This window comes from Oncorhynchus masou, chromosome 23 (genome assembly GCF_036934945.1).
Source record: "Oncorhynchus masou masou isolate Uvic2021 chromosome 23, UVic_Omas_1.1, whole genome shotgun sequence".
In the NCBI taxonomy this organism is placed as follows: domain Eukaryota; kingdom Metazoa; phylum Chordata; class Actinopteri; order Salmoniformes; family Salmonidae; genus Oncorhynchus; species Oncorhynchus masou.
Genome location: NC_088234.1, coordinates 35990318 through 36010028, shown reverse-complemented (window position 1 = coordinate 36010028; position 19711 = coordinate 35990318). Strand labels below are relative to the sequence as shown.

Below are 19711 nucleotides of genomic sequence, written 5' to 3'. Positions count from 1 at the left end.
TGGACGATGATTTATTTACCTCTGGATAACAAGAAAACAGCCTAACCAGCGCTGCTGGCAACAATTTGCTTTTTTGCAAGCGTTTACTGACACCGGCCATATTCAACGGTTGTTGTACACTTTAGCTTAAGAAATGTAGCTAGCTAGCTCGGTAACAAATTAAACGTAGCTAGGTGAACAACATGTAAGATCACACATGTAACGTTAGCTAACGAGCCAGCCAGCTAGTTAAACAACAATGAACATTGTGCCAATTCATGTCATTACTACCCTGTACGAATCTGCTGGTTGCTAACCAACCAGGTTCAATGTTAGCTCGTTAACATTAGGCTCTAATTAGCAAAGCAAACCGTTCTGGGATACGAATAACGTCATACACATAACGTTAGCAAGGGAGCCAGCCACCTAACATTAGCTAGCTAGCTAACAGTATACTTTAGGATGAAATGAAACCACTTTCTGTCAAAATTTAATATCTGAAAATGTAGCTAGCTAGACTATCCTACACATACATCATCATGCATGATGGACGCGTCTCCCTGTCACAGATGGCATGCCACGGTGGCCCTTATTTTAAAGATGTAATCTGGAAACAGGTGTTTTCTCCATCTCTTTAACGTCTTATGGTAGAGGGGACGGTTGCGTCCCACTTGGGCAAAAAACAGGGAAAATGCAGCGTGGCAAATAAAAAAATGATATAAAAATCAAACTTTCATTAAATCACACATGTAAAATACTCAATTAAAACTACACTTGTTGTGAATCCAGCCAACATGTCAGATTTTTAAAAGGCTTTTCGGCAAAAGCATAAGAAGCTATTATCTGATGATAGCACAATAGTAAACAAAGAGGGTAGCATATTTCAACACTGCAGGCGCTACATAAAATAAAATATAAAACATGCATTACCTTTGACGAGCTTCTTTTGTTGGCACTCCAATATGTCCCATAAACATCACAATTGGTCCTTTTGTTCGATTAATTCCGTACATATATCCAAATGTCCATTTATTTGACACGTTTGATCCAGAAAAAAACAGCTTCCAAAAAACGCAACGTCACTACAAAATATTTCCAAGTTGCCTATAAACTTTGCCAAAATATTTCAAACTACTTTCGTAATACAACTTTGGGTATTTTTAAACGTTAATAATCGATCAAATTGTAGACGGGTCTATCTGTGTTCAATACAGGAAGACAACAAACCAACGCTACTTTTCACGTCTTGCGCACTCTCAACAGTGTTACCCAGTTGCTTGATGGCCTACTTCCACATTGCACAAATGAATAACCTCAACCAAATTCCAAAGACTGGTGACATCCAGTGGAAGCGGTAGGAACTGAAAACAGGTTCCTAAGAAATATCATTTGCCAATGAGAACTCAGTGAACAGACAGAGACAAAAAAATAATAATTCTGAACGGTTAGTCCTCGGGGTTTTGCCTGCTACATAAGTTCTGTTATATTCACAGACATGATTCAAACAGTTTTAGAAACTTCAGAGTGTTTTATATCCAAATCTACTAATAATATGCATATCTTATATTCCTGGCATGAGTAGCAGGAAGTTGAAATTGGGCACGCTATTTATCCAAAAGTGAAAATGCTGCCCCCTTATACCTTAAGAAAATAACTATCATACTCATTACACGGATTACAAAACTCAACCCTCCAGAAAGTGGAGAGCAACACTTATGGAGCTCCACTACCTGATACATTTATTTTTAAAGCCATGTTCGACAGGATTACCAACACCGACTGACCAGCTCAAATAGACAAACTCCTCTCTCAGCATGTCCAGCCCACTCATTACCTCAGCCAATCATGGCTAGTGGAAAGATTTCTGTCTTTTTCTGTATTTTAACCAACAAGGCTCGTAATTTAACAATTTTATTCCTATTTACAGATGGCATACAAGTGTGTTATTAAGGCACGTGAAAGTTCACATGTTCCAGTAGAAATGCTTGATAAAAAAAAGACTCCCCTGTGAAGTAGTGACTTGTGACATAAGCCTAGTTTCCTGAAACGGGTCACATATATACAAAGGTATGTGAACACCCCTTAGTGGATTTGGCTATTCCCGCCACACCCGTTGCTGATAGGTGTATAAAATCAAGCACACTGCCATGCAATCTTCATAGACAAACATTGGCAGTAGATTGGCCTTACTGAAGAGCTCAGTGACTTTCAACGTGGCAATATCATAGGATGCCACCTTTCCAACAAATTGTTTGTCAAATTGGGGAGAAAAAGGGGTGTTAAATTATTCTTTTTTTAAATATAATAATAGATCTGCCCTGTTAGAGCTTCCCCGGTCAACAGTGAGTGCTATTATTGTGAAATGGAAACGGAAATCATCTGTCCACATTTGCAACACTCACTACTGAGTTCCAAACTGCCTCTGGAAGCAACGTCAGCACAATAACTATTTTTTGGGAGCTTCTTGAAATGGGTTTCCATGGCTGAGCAGCCGCACACAAGCCTAACATCACTATACGTAATGCCAAGCGTCAGCTGGAGCTGTGTGAAGCTTGCCGCCGTTGGACTCTGGAGCAGTGGAAACACGTTCTCTGGAGTGATGAATCACGCTTCACCATATGGCAGTCTGACGGAGCAATCTGGGTTTGGCAGATAACAGGATAATGCTACCTACCCCAATGCATAGTGCCAACTGTAAACTTTGGAGGAGGAGGAGTAATGGTCTGAGGCTATTTTTCATGGTTCGGGCTGCAAGCCAGGCCTAATTGCCCAACATCAGTTCTCGACCTTACTAATGCTCTTGTGGCTGAATGGAAGCAAGTCCCCCCAGCATTGTTCCATCATCTAGTGGAAAGCTTTCCCAGACGAGTGGAGGCTGTTATAGCAGCAAAGGGGGGACCAACTCCATATTAATGCCCATAATTTTGGAATGAGATGTTTGACGAGCAGGTGTCCACATACTTTTGACCGTGTAGTTTATGTGTGTGTTATGACAGGTGCGTGCCATGGACAGCGGTGTGCCTCCCCACTACAGCGACCTCTCTCTCACTGTCAACATCCTGGACGTCAACGACAACACACCCATCATCGAGAGCCAGGGGGGCTACAACGTCAGCATCAGTGAAGTGAGACACGCACACACATCAGTCAGCCTATACAATCATATGCACGCACACACAAACACACACATCAGTCAATTACATACTGAATAATACACACACACAAACACACACGCACGCATCTATCAATTCAACTTTTAAGGTGTCCTCTGTGTCGTAGATGCTTCCAAAAAAATAACATCTGAAAGGGATGTTTGCCTGTGTTTAAAAAAATTACATTAACTCCATTTTGGTCTGAATCTAGTGAAACTACCACCAAACTACTGCAAAATGAAGTTAAATTACTAGTTGAATTACATGTATTGGAACTACTCCGCCAACACTGACCCAAAGCCTTTCAAGCTTTCTGTCTCCCTACCCTGTCTCCCCATTTCATTCTGTACTGCCTGGATACATTCCCCCAAAAATATGAATGGAGGGTGGAATTGTACTCTGCTTTAAAGACAAAAACAAAAAGCTATGAAATATATACAGTACACAGAAAATATAGTGTATTATGCACATGATGCTGAAAAGGTTATTGTCCATCTACCTGTGTGTGTGTGTTAGAATGTGGGGGGTGGTACGTCCGTCCTGCGCGTGGTGGCCACAGACCATGACATCGGGACAAACGCCATGCTCTTCTACTACATCACCTCGGGTAACCAGGACCTCACCTTCCGTATGGACCGCATGACAGGTGAGATGACAACCCGACCATGCCCACCCGACCGTGAGCGCCAGCAGGAGTACCAGCTAACCGTGATGGTGGAGGACGACGGTACACCTCCACTATCGGTGAGTTAGAGAGGGTTAGAAGTCAAGGGTGGGAGGGGGTGGGGGCTGACACACAGAGCTAAGGGAACAGGGATGATTTGAATTGGACAGGGTTTTGGTCACTGTGTTACCAGGGTCACGTTTAGTAGGCAAATATTGCAAAACACAATGAATAGAGCCGTCTACATGTCAGATAGGCATGCTTATTTTATATTAACGTTACACAACATTGTGCCTTGTTAAACACTCTCCTGGACAGTAGCTGTGTAACTTGTGACTTGGCTATAGGTTGTTGGACTGGCTTCACTCAGAAGAGTCATGTCAGGTTAATCACAGTTGAAAACATATTGCACTCTGTTGGTGTTCCTCAGTACTGCAAGCATTTCACCATATAGATGGGCAAGGATTAGCCTGGCTTATTCCTGGTATTTTGAATGAGCTAATACCTTTGAAGTGGTTTCAGTGACCGAATATGATGAAACTATATAAAATAAGGAAAACATTTTGAATAAGGAAATATTTGAAATAATACATCAAACTAATATTAGCAAATCATTTATTCAGGCCTCAGAACATGGAGAAAGACTTTCTAACGCATTTGAAGACAAGGTTCACATGGCAATGCTCCTTACTTAATGAGCTATAAATATAAAGCCTTTATATAGTATGGCATAAGTTTATAGATGATTTGTGAAGGATGTACCTGTATATAGTGCATATTACGACATCATGTATGCTATATACATTTTTTGATTATTTAAAGTGTCCCCATGATGAGTAGCAGGTTGATGGTTTAATCCCATGTGTTCTGCATTGGCTGATCAGAGGTATAAGGACAAGAAGTACACTGTGATACACAGGAAGTGCGTGACGATGTGCAATAACAGGAAATCCACGGCTGTGGTACTGAAAGAGGAAGAAAAGACTTGTTACTTCCTGTTTAGAAAACTTGCAAGAGCTCTACACATATTCCTCACCACAATGTGATTTGTCTGAGTGTGTGCATGCATGTGAACGTGCATCCTCTATTTTTGCGCAACTGTGGGACTTATATGTCATGTGATCGGTCTTTGTGGTCGCCTATGTGTGGCCTCCATCTCACAGAGTCTATGATTGACACACTTGGTGGAAAAAGTACCCAATTGTCATACTTGAGTAAAAGTACTGATACCTTAATAGAAAATGTCTCAAGTTAAAGTCACCCAGTAAATACTACTTGGGTAAATGTCTAAAAGTATTTGGTTTTAAGTATATCTAAGTGTCAAAAGTAAAAGTATAAATAATGTCAAATTCCTTATATTAAGCAAATCAGAAGGCACCATTGTTTTGTTTTTTAAATTACGGATAGCTAGAGGCACACTCCAACACTAAGACATAATTTACAAACGAAGCATATGTGTTTAGTGAGTCCACCAGATCATCATTAGGGATGACCAGAGATGTTATCTTGATAAGTGTGTGAATTGGACCATTTTCATCTCCTCCTAAGAATTCAAAATGTAACGAGTACATTTGGGTGTCAGGGAAAATGTATGGAGTAAAAAATATATTATTTTCTTTATGAATGTAGTGGAGTAAAAGTAGAATGTGTCAAAAATATGAATATTAAAAGTACAGATACCCCCAAAAACGACTTAACTACAACAGGATTGGTGGGTTCCCAGTGGGACGGTTGAGCTAACGTAGGCTATTGTGATTAGCATGAGGTTGTAAGTAATAAGAACATTTCCCAGGACATAGACATCTGATATTGACAGAAACCTTCAATTCTTGTTAATCTAACTGCATTGTCCAATATACAGTTGCTATTACAGTGAAATAATATAATGCTATTGTTTGAGGAGAGTGCACAGTTATGAACTTGAAAATGTATTAATTAACCAATTAGGCACAATTGGGCAGTCTTTATACAAAATGTTGAACAGAAAGGCAATGGTTCATTGGATCAGTCTAAAACATTGCATATACACTGCTGCCACTGCTGCTCTTGGAGGGTTGGAGCCCCCCCCCCACTCTCCTTCTTGGTCAAATAAAGCAAAGCACCCCCACACAATCACACCTCCTCCTCCATGCTTCACGGTGAGAACCACACATGCAGAGATCATCCGTTCACCTATTCTGTGTCTCACAAAGACACGGCGGTTGGAACCAAACATCTCAAATTTGGACTCAGATCAAAGGATAGATTTTCACTGGTCTAATGTCCATTTCTCGTGCTTCTTGGCTCAAGCATTTCTCTTCCTCTTATTGGTAACCTTAAGTTGTGGTTTCTTTGCAGCAATTCGACTATGAAGGCCTGATTCACGCAGTGTCCTCTGAACAGTTGATGTTGAGATGTATCTGTTACTTGAACTCCGTGAAGCATTCATTTTGTCTGCAATTTCTGAGCCTGGTAACTCTAATGATAGTGTCCTCTGCTGCAGAGGTAACTCTGGGTCTTCCATTCCTGTGGCGGTCCTCATGAGAGCCAGTTTCATCATAGTGCTTGATGGTTTTTGCAACTGCACTTGAAGAAACTTGAAACTTGAAAATGTATTGAAAATTCAGGATTGGCTGACCTTCATGTCTTAAAGTAATAATGAACTGTCGTTTCTCTCTGCTTATTTGAGATGTTCTTAACATAATATGGACTTGGTCTTTTACCAAATTGGGCTATCTTCTGTATACCACTCCTACCTTGTAACAACACAAATAATTGGCTCAAACGCATTAAGAAGGAAAGAAATTCTACAAATTAACTTTTAACAAGGCACACCTGTTATTTGAAATGCATTCCAGGTGACTACCTCATGAAGCTGGTTGAGAGAATGCCAAGAGTGGGCAAAGCGGTCATCAAGGCAAAGGGTGGTTACTTTGAAGAATCTCAAATAAAAATATATTTTGATGTGTTTAACACTTTCTTGGTTACTGCATTATTCCATATGTGCTATTTCATAGTTTTGATGTCTTCACTATTATTCTACAATGTAGAAAATAGTAAAAATAAAGAAAAACCCTGCAATGAGTAGGTGTGTCCAAACATTTGACTGGTACTGTATATAAACATATATCTCTATGGTGTCAATTGTTTTGGTTGTGACCATTTCAGTTTGGAATTTACAGAATCCCCATTATATATGCTCGCTATCTTTCATTTGGATACTGTATGTACATGTACATATGCACCAAAATATTTATATATACAGTATATTGAGTATACAAAACATTAAGCACACCTGCTCTTTCCATGATAGACTGATCAAGTGAATCTGGATGTAAGCTATGATCCCTTATTGATGTCATTTGTTAAATCCACTCCAGTTAGTGTAGATGAAGGGGAGGAGACATGTTAAATCATGTTAAATCAGCCTTAAGACAATTGAGACATGTATTTTGTGAGTGCCATTCAGAGGGTGAATGGGCAAAACAAATATTTAAGTGCCTTTGAACGGGGTAGTAGGTGCCAGGAGCACCGGTTTGTGTCAAGAACTGCAATGCTGCTGGGTTTTTCACGCTCAACAGTTTCCCGTGTGTATCAAGAGTGGTCCACCACCCAAAGGACATCCAGACAACTTGATACCTGTGGGAAGCATTGGCGTCAAAATTGGCCAGCATCAGTGTGGAATGCTTTCTACACCTTGTAGAGTCCATGTACGACGATTTGAGTCTGTTCTAAGGGCAACTTAATATTAGGAAGGTGTTCCTAATGTTTGGCAAGAACACCTCTTAAAAAACACGTTAATACAATAAAACATTTCTCCTAAATGTTTGCAGACAGACTACTCACCATGTGGCCATAGTGGAGGGGGATGCAATCCCATCACCTTGTGGTATTTGTTGGCTAAAGGCACATTCATTATTTTAAAGCATGGGGGGGACAGCATTTTTCAGTTTGAGATGTTTAAAAATAGACTAAACAAATAATTAGATCACTATCGTTCAATGTAATAATAGAACAAAACATTAAGTTTAGGAAGCAAGGTTTGGGACAGCCACCTCAATAGAAATAGCTGTATAAACAATGGCTTTATAATATATTAATTGAACAATGTGTTTGTTATTGGCTTGAATTAGAACATATGTTAATAAAATGTCCCAAGTTTTGAGACTTAATGTCACGATCGTTGGAAGCATACTCTGACCAACGTGCAGCGTGATCTCAGTTCCACATCTTTTATTAGAAATAAGTGAACCACACAACAAAACAATAAAGACTAAACAAACCGTGACAACCATGGAGTGCTAACATGCAACAACACATGAACAATATCCCACAAACCACAGGTGGCAAACAGGCTACCTAAATATGATCCACAATTAGAGACAACAATTACCAGCTGCCTCTAATTGGGAATCATACAAAATCACCAACATAGAAAAACAAAACTAGAACCCCACATAGAAATAATAAACTAGACTAAGTGCAGGTGCACAGTCACACAATCACAGTGCATGTGCATTTACACGGAGACTTGATTACACACAGGTGGATTGTATTTATCATCATTGGTCATTTAGGTCAACATTGGATCATTCAGAGATCCTCACTGAACTTCTGGAGAGAGTTTGCTGCACTGAAAGTACAGGGGCTGAATAATTTTGCACTTAAAAAAGTTTGAAATATCCAATCAATGTCGTTCCACTTCATGATTGTGTCCCACTTGTTGTTGATTCTTCACAAAAAATACAGTTTTATATCTTTATGTTTGAAGCCTGAAATGTGGCAAAAGGTCTCAAAGTTCAAGAGGGCCGAATACTTTCGCAAGGCACTGTACATCTAAATATTGTGAAACGTATGTGATTAACATGTAACTATTTGTGAAAAGATGTAATGTGATATTAACCTTCTAAATGGGAGTATGGGTTTTCATATAAGGTTAACCATATCAATGGCCACGCCCACGTGAGCATATACATGACTTTGGCGCCATGGAACTGCCCTTTTCCACTCCAGAGTATAAAACCACCCGTGACAAAATGTACATTTCATACCAAAGAGACCCACGGTAAACCGGACATCTCGAATGGTTAAGAAGTCAGAGAACGCCGGGACAGAGTACCCACTTTGGAATGGCTACAATTCTATAGGCCATCGGAGGCCATGCAGCTGTAGTTTTGGCTACACAGCTGGAAATGGTTCAACTCTGAGACTATTGATCACTACAAAATAGGAGCAAATCTCAAACGTATAGTCTGCAGCTAGAAATTACACAAGTCTAGAACGAGAATACCGACAACCGCCGAAGCATCTATTCTATGAGAACATTTCCGAATGGCACTCTGAGTTATCCATTCAAACCAAGTACAACCACGAAAGTCATTGTAACTTCTGGGAAAGTTAACCAAATACTCTGATGAACTCTACATGACGATCGAGTGAGGATCATCAATACAATGATAATAATTATCCACTGTGTATAGTGGATCCATTCTGTCTTTCCTGCTCTTTCTCAGTCCCCACCCCTTTCCTTTGTCTACCAAGCCGTCATATCGGCTTAGCCCACTAGGGACTTTTCTATCATCATTAGTAACCAATATCTACTGTTTGTTTGCTATGTAATTCTGTGTGATTATTTAGTTGTTGGTAAATGAATAATTAAGCCAATTTGTATATCGCTGATTCATGATTTTGGCCAGGATTCGTGCAAATATCCAATGGTTTGCAACTTCCAGTAATGAGAACTGATGAGGCAATTAACAATTCATTAATAAAAGACTAATTGAACAGATATTAAAATATCTGAACAGTTATATTCGGAAAATTATAACTTTGTAATCTCAACATTTTCCGTGGTGCCCCGACTTCCTAGTTAATTAATGTTATGTAATGATTAGTTTAATCACATAATGATTAGACCTAGAGAACTGATTTGATATAAATAAGTCTTCACATTTAATGGTAGTCCAGACACTATGTCACGCCTTGGTCTTAGTATTGTGTGTTTTAGTTTATTAGTTAGTCAGACCAGGGTGTGACATGGGGTTATTATGTATTGTATTTCCGTATTGGGGTTTGTAGTGTTTGGGTTGGTAGTTGATTAGGGGTGTGTGTGTGTGTTAATTAGGTTGGCTGCCTGAGGCGGTTCTCAATCAGAGTCAGGTGCTTCTCGTTGTCGCTGATTGGGAACCGTATTTAGGTAGCCTGATTTCGCTTTGCATTTCGTGGGTGATTGTTCCTGTCTCTGTGTAGGTTGCACCAGTCAGGCTGTATTAGGTTTCGTTCTGTTTGTTGATTTCTTGTATTTATTTAGTTATTCGTGTATAGTTCGTTCGTTTTGTCTTTATAATAAACATGAGTAACTTACACGCTGCATTTCGGTCCGACTCTCCTTCAACTAAACAAGAACGCCGTTACAGAATCACCCACCAAACACGGACCGAGCAGCGTGTCAACAGGCAGGAGCAGCGCAAAGAAGAGCCGCGCAAAGAGGAGCCTCGTTTTAAGGATTTCTGGACATGGGAGGAAATCCTGGACGGAAGAGGACCCTGGGCTAAACCAGAAGAGTGTAGCCGCCCTAAAGCGCAGCAGGCGAAGAGTAAACAGGAGCAGCGTGTCTACAGGCAGGAGCAGCGCAAACAGGAGCTACACGAGAAACAACAGAAGCAGCTTCAGTGGGAGAGGCTACACCATTTGGAGAATTGGACATGGGAGGAGGAACTGGACGGAGAAGGACCCTGGGCTCAGCCTGGTGAATATCGCCTCCCCAAGGAGGAATTAGAAGCGGCTAAAGCGGAGAGGCGCAAATATGAGGAGGCAGCACGGCGATGTGGATGGAAGCCCGAAAAGCAGCCCCAAAAATGTTTTGGGGGGGGGCTATCAGGGGGAGTGGCTGAGTCAGGAGACAGACCTGAGTCAACTCTTCCTGTTTATTGTGAAGAGCCAAGGAGGAGGTCAGAACCAGTGTTGGAGGTGAGCGAAGCAGAGACTGTGAAGGAGTTAATGGGACAATTGGAGGAGAGTTTAATGAGGGAGTTGCTAGTTTGGTGCTTTAGATATAATATTCGGCCGACGGAGCGTGTCGGGGATTTGATGGCACCTGGGTCAGCACTCCATACTAGTCCTGAGGTGCGTGTTAGTCGGCTGGTGGAAAGTGTGCCAGCCTCACGCACTAAGCCTCCTGAGTACCTGCCTAGCCTTGCACGTCCTGTGCCAGTCCTGCATTCAGGCTCTCCAGTACACCTTCACGGTCCAGTCCATCCTGTGCCACCTTCACACACCAGTCCTCCGGTAGTAGCTCCTCACACCAGGCTTCCTGTGCCTGTCCTTTATCTAGAACCACCTCCACACCCCAGCCCTCCAGTAGCAGCTCCCCGCACTAGGCTTCCTGTGCGTGTCCTCGGCCCAATACCACCAGTGCCAGCACCACGCATCAGGCCTACAGTGCGCCTCGCCTGTTCAGCGCAGCCAGCGCTTTCTCCCTCTCCTGCGCTGTCGGAGTCTCCCGTCTGTTCAGCGGTTCTAGAGCCTTTCTCCTCTACAGCGCTGCCGGAGCCTCCTGTTTGTATAGAGCAGCCTGAGCTGCCAGTCTACATTGAGCAGCCAGAGCTGTCAGTTTGTATAGAGCAGCCTGAGCTGCCAGTCTACCTTGAGCAGCCAGAGCTGTCAGTTTGCATAGATCAGCCTGAGCTGCTAGTCTGCATGGAGCAGCTAGTCTGCATGGAGCAGCCAGAGCTGCCAGTCTGCAAAGAGCTGCCAGTCTGCATGGAGTTGCCAGTCTGCATAGAGCTGCCAGTCTCCATGAAGCCGCCAGAGCTGTCAGTCAGTATGGAGCAGCCAGAGCCGCCAGTCAGCATGGAGCAGCCAGAGCCGTCAGTCAGCATGAAGCAGCCAGATCTTCCAGTCAGCCAGACTCTTCCAGATCTGCCAGTCGACCAGACTCTTCCAGATCTGCCAGTCGACCAGACTCTTCCAGATCTGCCAGTCAGCCAGACTCTTCCAGATCTGCCAGTCAGCCAGACTCTTCCAGTCAGCCAGACTCTTCCAGTCAGCCAGACTCTTCCAGATCTGCCAGTCGACCAGACTCTTCCAGATCTGCCAGTCAGCCAGACCCTTCCAGTCAGCCAGACTCTTCCAGATCTGCCAGTCAACCAGACTCTTCCAGATCTGCCAGTCAGCCAGACTCTTCCATATCTGCCAGTCAGCCAGACTCTTCCAGATCTGCCAGTCAGCCAGACTCTTCCAGATCTGCCAGTCAACCAGACTCTTCCAGATCTGCCAGTCAGTCAGACTCTTCCAGATCTGCCAGTCAACCAGACTCTTCCAGATCTGCCAGTCAACCAGACTCTTCCAGATCTGCCAGTCAGCCAGACTCTTCCAGATCTGCCAGTCAGCCAGACTCTTCCAGATCTGCCAGTCAACCAGACTCTTCCAGATCTGCCAGTCAGCCAGACTCTTCCAGATCTGCCAGTCAGCCAGACTCTTCCAGATCTGCCAGTCAGCCAGACTCTTCCAGATCTGCCAGTCAACCAGACTCTTCCAGATCCGCCAGTCAGCCAGGATCTGCCAGATCTGCTAGACAGCCAGGATCCTCCAGTCAGCCAGGATCTGCCAGATCTGCCTGTCAGCCAGGATCCGCCAGTCAGCCAGGATCTGCCAGATCTGCTAGTCAGCCAGGATCCGCCAGTCAGCCAGGATCCGCCAGTCAGCCAGGATCCGCCAGTCAGCCAGGATCCGCCAGTCAGTCAGGATCCGCCAGTCAGCCAGGATCCACCAGTCAGCCAGGATCCGCCAGTCAGCCTGGATCTGCCGGATTCTACTTCCTGGCTGGGCTTTTTCTCAGTACTGGGCTTTTTCTCAGTGCTGGGCTGCCTCTCAGTGCTGAGCTGCCCCTCTGTCCCGAGCTGCCCCTCTGTCCCGAGCTGCCCCTCTGTCCCGAGCTGTCCCTCAGTCCCGAGCTGTCCCTCAGTCCCGAGCTATCCCTCAGTCCCGAGCTGTCCCTCAGTCCCGAGCTGCCTCAGTCCCGAGCTGCCCCTCAGTCACGAGCTGCTTTTCTATTATGTAGGGTTCTGGGTGAGGACTATTCGGCCATGGTCGGCGGTTAGGGTGGATTATCCATGGACGCGAAGGGGAGGAACATTGACATTTATGAAGTGGGGTCCACGTCCGGAGCCGGAACCGCCACCATGGACAGACGCCCACCCGGACCCTCCCTATGGTTTTGAGGTGCGTTCGGGAGTCCGCACCTTAGGGGGGGGTTCTGTCACGCCTTGGTCTTAGTATTGTGTGTTTTAGTTTATTAGTTAGTCAGACCAGGGTGTGACATGGGGTTATTATGTATTGTATTTCCGTATTGGGGTTTGTAGTGTTTGGGTTGGTAGTTGATTAGGGGTGTGTGTGTGTGTTAATTAGGTTGGCTGCCTGAGGCGGTTCTCAATCAGAGTCAGGTGCTTCTCGTTGTCGCTGATTGGGAACCGTATTTAGGTAGCCTGATTTCGCTTTGCATTTCGTGGGTGATTGTTCCTGTCTCTGTGTAGGTTGCACCAGTCAGGCTGTATTAGGTTTCGTTCTGTTTGTTGTTTTCTTGTATTTATTTAGTTATTCGTGTATAGTTCGTTCGTTTTGTCTTTATAATAAACATGAGTAACTTACACGCTGCATTTCGGTCCGACTCTCCTTCAACTAAACAAGAACGCCGTTACACACGACACACCTATTCTGTAAAATCACCCATAAATAATAGGTCCCTCCTTGGCCTACTAGAACAACATGTTCTTGTAGCATTGGGAAACCTGCCAGCCAGTGAGTGTATATTATGCTCAGTGATAAATGACTGAAAACACAAACAGAAAGGTTTAAGAGCGCCGATTTATTATAGAAAAAAATTACATCAGCATTTTATTTAATTATTTTGGGGAAAGGCTTTATTTCATATGGTGTTGCCAAAGCTGCAGCTGTTTGGCTATTGCACACACACACACACACACACACACATGACTAATTTCAGGGTGTTTTTAGTACAATTCACTGAACACTCCTTATCTAATATCTACAGTAGTATTCGATAGCCACCTATCACTACCGTAGACACAATCTAAACATCATGTTTGAAATGCCAGTTTAGTCGACTTCACACATGCTTTCACTGTCCTGCTCTGACTGATTGTGCTTTGGTCAACAACTTTTCAATTCACTTATGTATACATACAGATAGATAAACATAAAATAACAAATAATCAAGTATAAGCACAAAATATGACAAAGGATATCACAAAACAGTAAACACAAGAAAACCATGGAATAAACACGTTGGTCATCTTGGCAGTGAAGGCATTTGGCTCATTGAGTTTGCGTTACTAGATCCATCCACTAGCCAAAATTGACACTTCTCTTCAAAAACAGACCATCCAGCATAGCAATATATCTCTAATATTTATTTGACAGTTTCTAGTACTGGTTGAATATTTGGACATTGTTACGTGCAGAGAAGGGTGTGGGAAGGAATAAGAGCGAAGAAAGGGAAGGGTTGGAGGGGGGTTACAGAAACACAGTATTTTAGGTAGTGAAATATATAAAAGGGGAAAGAGGAACAACACAAGAATGGGACGTTTAGATAAATAAAAGTGGGGCTTTGGTCTTGTTACAACAGCTCAGAGAAACACATTTTTAGAAACAATTGTTTAAGGCTGGTTTGAAATGGCTTTAAAAGACTACTGTCAGCACATACATGTCACATGACACATGTCACCTCTTACTACCCTGATCACTTTGGCACAAACAAATGTGCTGAATATGCATATCAGAGCCATAGGAAGAGGGAAACATCATAGAAAGAAGTAGAACACTATGGGCCAGTTTCCAGAACACAGATAAAGCTAATGGTGTTGGACTAAGAAGCACATTCAATGGAGAATCTCCATTTAATTGTGTCCCTCTTTTTTTAGATTTAGTCTCGTCTTAGTAATTTTGACAAAAATATTACGTCTTAGTAAAAAAAAAAATAATAATGATTTTATCTAGTTATTGTCAAAATGAAGAAAACAATGGGCCATTTTAGTCAACTAAATGCTCTTTCATTTAATTCACATAATTTATATTGCATAGATATCACACACACACACACACACACACACACACACACACACACACACACACACACACACACACACACACACACACACACTCGAGTCACTGGGTGCACATTAACTCTATTTACCGAGTCAGATATAGGTGGAGTGGCAAGAAGAATTTAGTCAATACATTTTTTGCAATCCCTTTCTTCCTTTCTTTCTGTGCCACCAAATGTTTGCATATACAGTGGGCTATTGGTAATACCAGAGCCACGTTCAGTAGCAAAATGTCAGAGGCATGTTTGTTCTACATAGCATATTTCTATCTGAACATTCCAAAAAGTTGCATACTGCTGAACGAGCCCCAGTTTGTTAGCTATAGCTAGCTATTGAGGTAACATGACTGAACAAGCTGTAGTCTAAACAAATGGTTAATGGTCTGGTCCGCAAGTAGCCTACTTTTAGCACGGCCCACAATGTTATTTATGTCAAAATTACAGGGTCATATCTTTTGAACAGTAAGGGCTAGCATCAAGCGTTTTCTCTGAGGAAAAAAGGGAGACTTGGCTACAGAACCTGCCTATGACAGGCAGTGGGGAAGGTGGGAGGATTGCGCGAAGACTACAAATTCAAAAAACAGCCTACTTTTCTCTACTCAATGAAGAGAAGAACATAGCTAGACTGTAGTTGTACTATTACTAGAATGCTAGTTAAGAAGAGTTGCCTGCGCAATGTGGAGAAATTAAGAAGAGTTGCCTGCACAATGTGTCTAATCGTAGACCCAGCTCACCAGCTGATGGAGGCTGTGTGTGCCAGATGTGGTGCATCATTCCTACTGCTGAAATGAACTACATCTGTCCTGCTAATATTAATTGTGCTTATCACTGAAAAGTGCTAGATTTGTTCAAAAACTATTGTCCTGTCCACTAAAGAGTCAGATTTTAATCACAGAGATAGATAGATGTTGTCATGTCTCATTTTAGTCGACTGAAATGAAAAATCACTTTCGTTCAGTTTGATTTTTCTAGGTCTGTCTCGTCAGTCTCGTCAATTGCCACTGAAAAATAGGTTTGTCAAATATTAGTGGAAAACAAATGTCTAAACCAAAGTTTACACTGTTTTTTTAGATTGATGCTTAATCTGTGTCCGGGAATGGGCCCTATATGGGGGAAATCTCTTTGGGGAAAATGGTGAGGGAAATGGTGAGGAGCATGTCATCAAGAGTCCACGGGAGTTGCTTTGTATCCTCTACAGCCCACCCTGCACCCACACTCCCCCCATCCTCCTCAGTACAGTCCTGGGACATCAGATCAGGAGCACCTGCTGGTCCTTGAGCTGTCGTCAGTGGTCAGATGGTGCGTCACATACTGTACTTAGCGGGCCCCCACTGCAACACAAGTGTTGAGAACAAACCCCCCCCCCCCCCTCCCCCTCTTTGGCCTCCTCCAGTTGTTGTTGCAGGTGGAACATTTATTTTAGAATAAACTGTCCCCTCCTTCCCTCTCCCATTCATCCAGGATGCGGTACACAGAGAGAGAGCTCTCCCAGCAGAGAAGGTTGTGAGACAGGCTTCAGGGTGACATGGCAGAGTGACGATGAATAACTAACCACAAGATGTTTCTGGGTTAGGGAGCCATTGACTGCTTCTCTCTATACTTGCAGGAAATCAGGAGACTCTAGGATGGGATCTAGAAAACACACACGCATGCAGTGAGCTCCAAAAGTATTGGGACAGTGACAAATGTTTGGTTCTTTAGGCTCTCTACTTCAGCACTTTGGATTTGAAATGATACATTGACTATGAGGTTAAAGTACAGACTGACCACTTTAATTTGAGGGCATTTTCACCCATAGTGGGTGAACCATTTAGGAAATTACAACACTTTTTGTACACAGTCCAACCATTTTAGGGGACCAAAAGTATTGGGACAAATTGACTTGTGTTAGTAGTCAAACATTTAGTATTCCTAGCACGCAATGAATTCATCTAGCTTGTGACTCTACAAACTTGTTGGGTGCATTTGGTGTTTGTTTTGGTTGAGTTTCAGATTATTTTGTGCCCAATAGAAATTAATGGTAAATAATATAATGTCATTTTGGAGTCACTTGTATTCTAAATAAGAATATAATATTTCTAAACATGTCTACATTAATGTGGATGCTACCATGCTTACGTATAGTCCTGCATGAATGGATAATGATGAGTGAGTAAGTTACAGGTGTACAAATATCATACCCCCAAGACATGCTAACCTCTCACCATTACAATAACATGGAAGGTTAGCATTTTTGGGTGTAGTATGATACACTACATGACCAAAAGTATGTGGACACCTGCTCGTCGAACATCTATTTCCAAAATCATGGGCATTAATATGGAGTTGGTCCCCCTTTGCTGCTATAAAGCCTACACTCTCCTGGGAAGGCCTTCCACTAGATGGTTGGAACATTGTTGCGGGGATTTGCTTCCATTCATCTACAAGAGCCTTAATGAGGTCGGGCACTGATGTTGGGCGATGAGGCCTGGCTTGATGTAATCATTGCGTGATAGGATTTGACTACTTTAATATATATAAGTGAATTTGTCCCAATACTTTTTGGTCCCCTAAAATTGGGGGACTATGTACAAAAAGTGCTGTAATTTCTAAACAGTTATATGGATGAAAATACACTCAAATTAAAGCTGACAGTCTGCACTTTAACCTTAGTCATTGTATCATTTCAAATTCAAAGTGCTAGAGTACAGAGCCAAAATAACAACAAAAATGTGTCACTGTCCCAATACCTTTGGAGCTCACTGTACACACACACCAAGAGAGGGAAGTTAGTTACTGCATCAGATACTGTAAGTTGGTCTGTTGTAATATTGGTTTGCTTAGGGAACATTTGTGACTGATGAGGAAACTAAATCTTTGTACATAAATGTTTCAATATTTTCTCAATATTTTGCCAACACAGTCCCCCCAAATTGATAAAGAATACTGCACATTCTGTACAAGACACAAGCAATTCTACAGACAGTCTGCATTTCATAGAATAGGACCGAATAAGATGTGTCAGTCAAAAGCAGAACCAGAAAGAGGTTCTAGACCAGTGTTGTGAAACTCTGAAAAAGAAAGCGGAAACTATTGATGCTAAAATTCCACTGAGTTGAAGGTCAGCGTGGGCTATTATTTTTAAGCAGAAAACATTAAGTGAGCCTGTGTATGTATGCGTTAGAGAATCAGCTGTGGAACAAGCCTTTATATCTAAGACAGGCCCTCTCTCCTCTCTGTTCCACCAAGACTTGGCTACCAGGAAACCGGGCAATCCACCTCGGAATGCCATGAATGTCTGTACAGGTTCCCAATGAATAAAGGGCATGATTGAACTTGCCTGGCTCAATTGAACCAGAAGAATAGTTGCAAAACTGTGAATGCTGCTCATCTGGGACTCCAAGTAGGCTATAGCAAATACTTAAAATATTTGAAAGATTTTGAATAGTATTTTAACCCAGGTCTGGACATTAAGAGGGTCAGAGGGGAAGGAGTCAGAGGAGGTAAATGTTGTGGTGCAGCCATGCTCTATCCAGTGGGGAGTGGGAATGGGGAGTGAAACTGGATTCGACTTTTTGTGCATACCAGTTTCCTTAGTCACGTCACACTAAAGCCAGCTGTGTGTGTGTGTGTTTTAGCCAAGACTGCCTTCATAAACTGGATGTTTCATGCTCTGTGCTGTGACAGGCGTGTAAAGCAATGGTAAGCTTATATTACGTCAGACTTTGGTTGCGTTTGTGTGGAAATTAAAATGACAGCAGTTAACTCTTGTGCAATATCAATACTTGGCTGTCTGCTTCTCTGTGTCAACAGCTATGTGTATGTACTTGCATGCGTGTGGAAGGTGGCCATTTGTGTATTTACATTTTTTTTCTCGCTTTTGGTGCAATTTTCACAAGTATGTGGTAAACTCTTGTTTCAAAACTCTAAGCACAACACACAAAATCATACAGTCACTGTCACACCCTGGTCTTCGTATTTTGTGTTTTCTTTATCTATTTGGTCTGGCCAGGGTGTGGCATGGGTTTTTGTATGTGGTGTGTTTTGTCTTGGGGTTTTTCATAGGTATTGGGATTGTAGCTTAGTGGGGTGTTCTTGATTAGTCTATGGCTGTCTGAAGTGGTTCTCAATCAGAGGCAGGTGTTTATCATTGTCTCTGATTGGGAACCATATTTAGGCAGCCATATTCTTTGAGTGTTTCGTGGGTGATTGTCATTTTGTTCCTGTTCTGTGTTAGTTTACACCAGTATAGGCTGTTTTCTTGTTACGTTTGTTGTTTTGTAATTGATTCGTGTTTACTTTTGTTTATTAAACATGGATCGCAATCTACACGCCGCATTTTGGTCCGACTCTCCTTCGCAAATAGAAAACCTTTACAGAATCACCCACCAGAACAGGACCAAGCGGCGTGACAACAGGCAGCAGCAGCAGGAGATACGAAATAAGGATTTCTGGACTTGGGAGGAAATCTTAGACGGAGAAGGACCCTGGGCACAGCCTGGAGAGCACAGCCTCTTCCCCAAGGAAGAACTGGAGGTGGTGAAAGCGGAGAGGCGCTGGTATGAGGAGGCAGCACGGCGACGCGGATGGAAGCCCGAGAGTCAGCCCCAAAAATTTATTGGGGGAGGCACAGGGAGAGTGTGGTAGTCAGGAGTCAGACCTGAGCCAACTCCCCCTGTTTATCGTGAGGAGCCAAGGAGGAGACCAGAACCAGAACCGGTGTTGGAGGTGAGCGAAGCAGAGACTGTGAAGGAATTAATGGGGAAATTGGAGGAGAGAGTAAAGAGGGAGTTGCTGTGTTGATGCTTTAAGCATGGAATTCGCCCGACGGAGCGT

The 19711-nt window shown here is 42.7% G+C and overlaps 2 protein-coding genes across 7 annotated transcripts in view; one reads left to right on the top strand and one right to left on the bottom strand.

Annotated features, from left to right (window-relative positions):
• Window positions 1–19711, top strand: part of cdh23 (cadherin-related 23) — a 688999-nt gene that overhangs the window by 532346 nt on the left and 136942 nt on the right. The window contains exons 36-37 of the mRNA XM_064931960.1: window positions 2976–3104; window positions 3648–3875. Of these exons, the coding sequence (XP_064788032.1) occupies window positions 2976–3104; window positions 3648–3875 (357 nt within the window). The remainder of the gene's footprint in view (window positions 1–2975; window positions 3105–3647; window positions 3876–19711) is intronic.
• Window positions 4424–19711, bottom strand: part of vsir (V-set immunoregulatory receptor) — a 38722-nt gene continuing 23434 nt past the window's right edge. The window contains exon 7 of one of the 6 annotated variants that reach the window (XM_064931963.1): window positions 4424–4760. In XM_064931963.1, the coding sequence (XP_064788035.1) occupies window positions 4648–4760 (113 nt within the window). In that variant the 3' untranslated portion in view covers window positions 4424–4647. Of the gene's footprint in view, window positions 4761–13620; window positions 16529–19711 lie in introns of those variants that run through there. The other 5 variants (XM_064931962.1, XM_064931964.1, XM_064931967.1 and 2 more) reach the window with 5 other exon arrangements.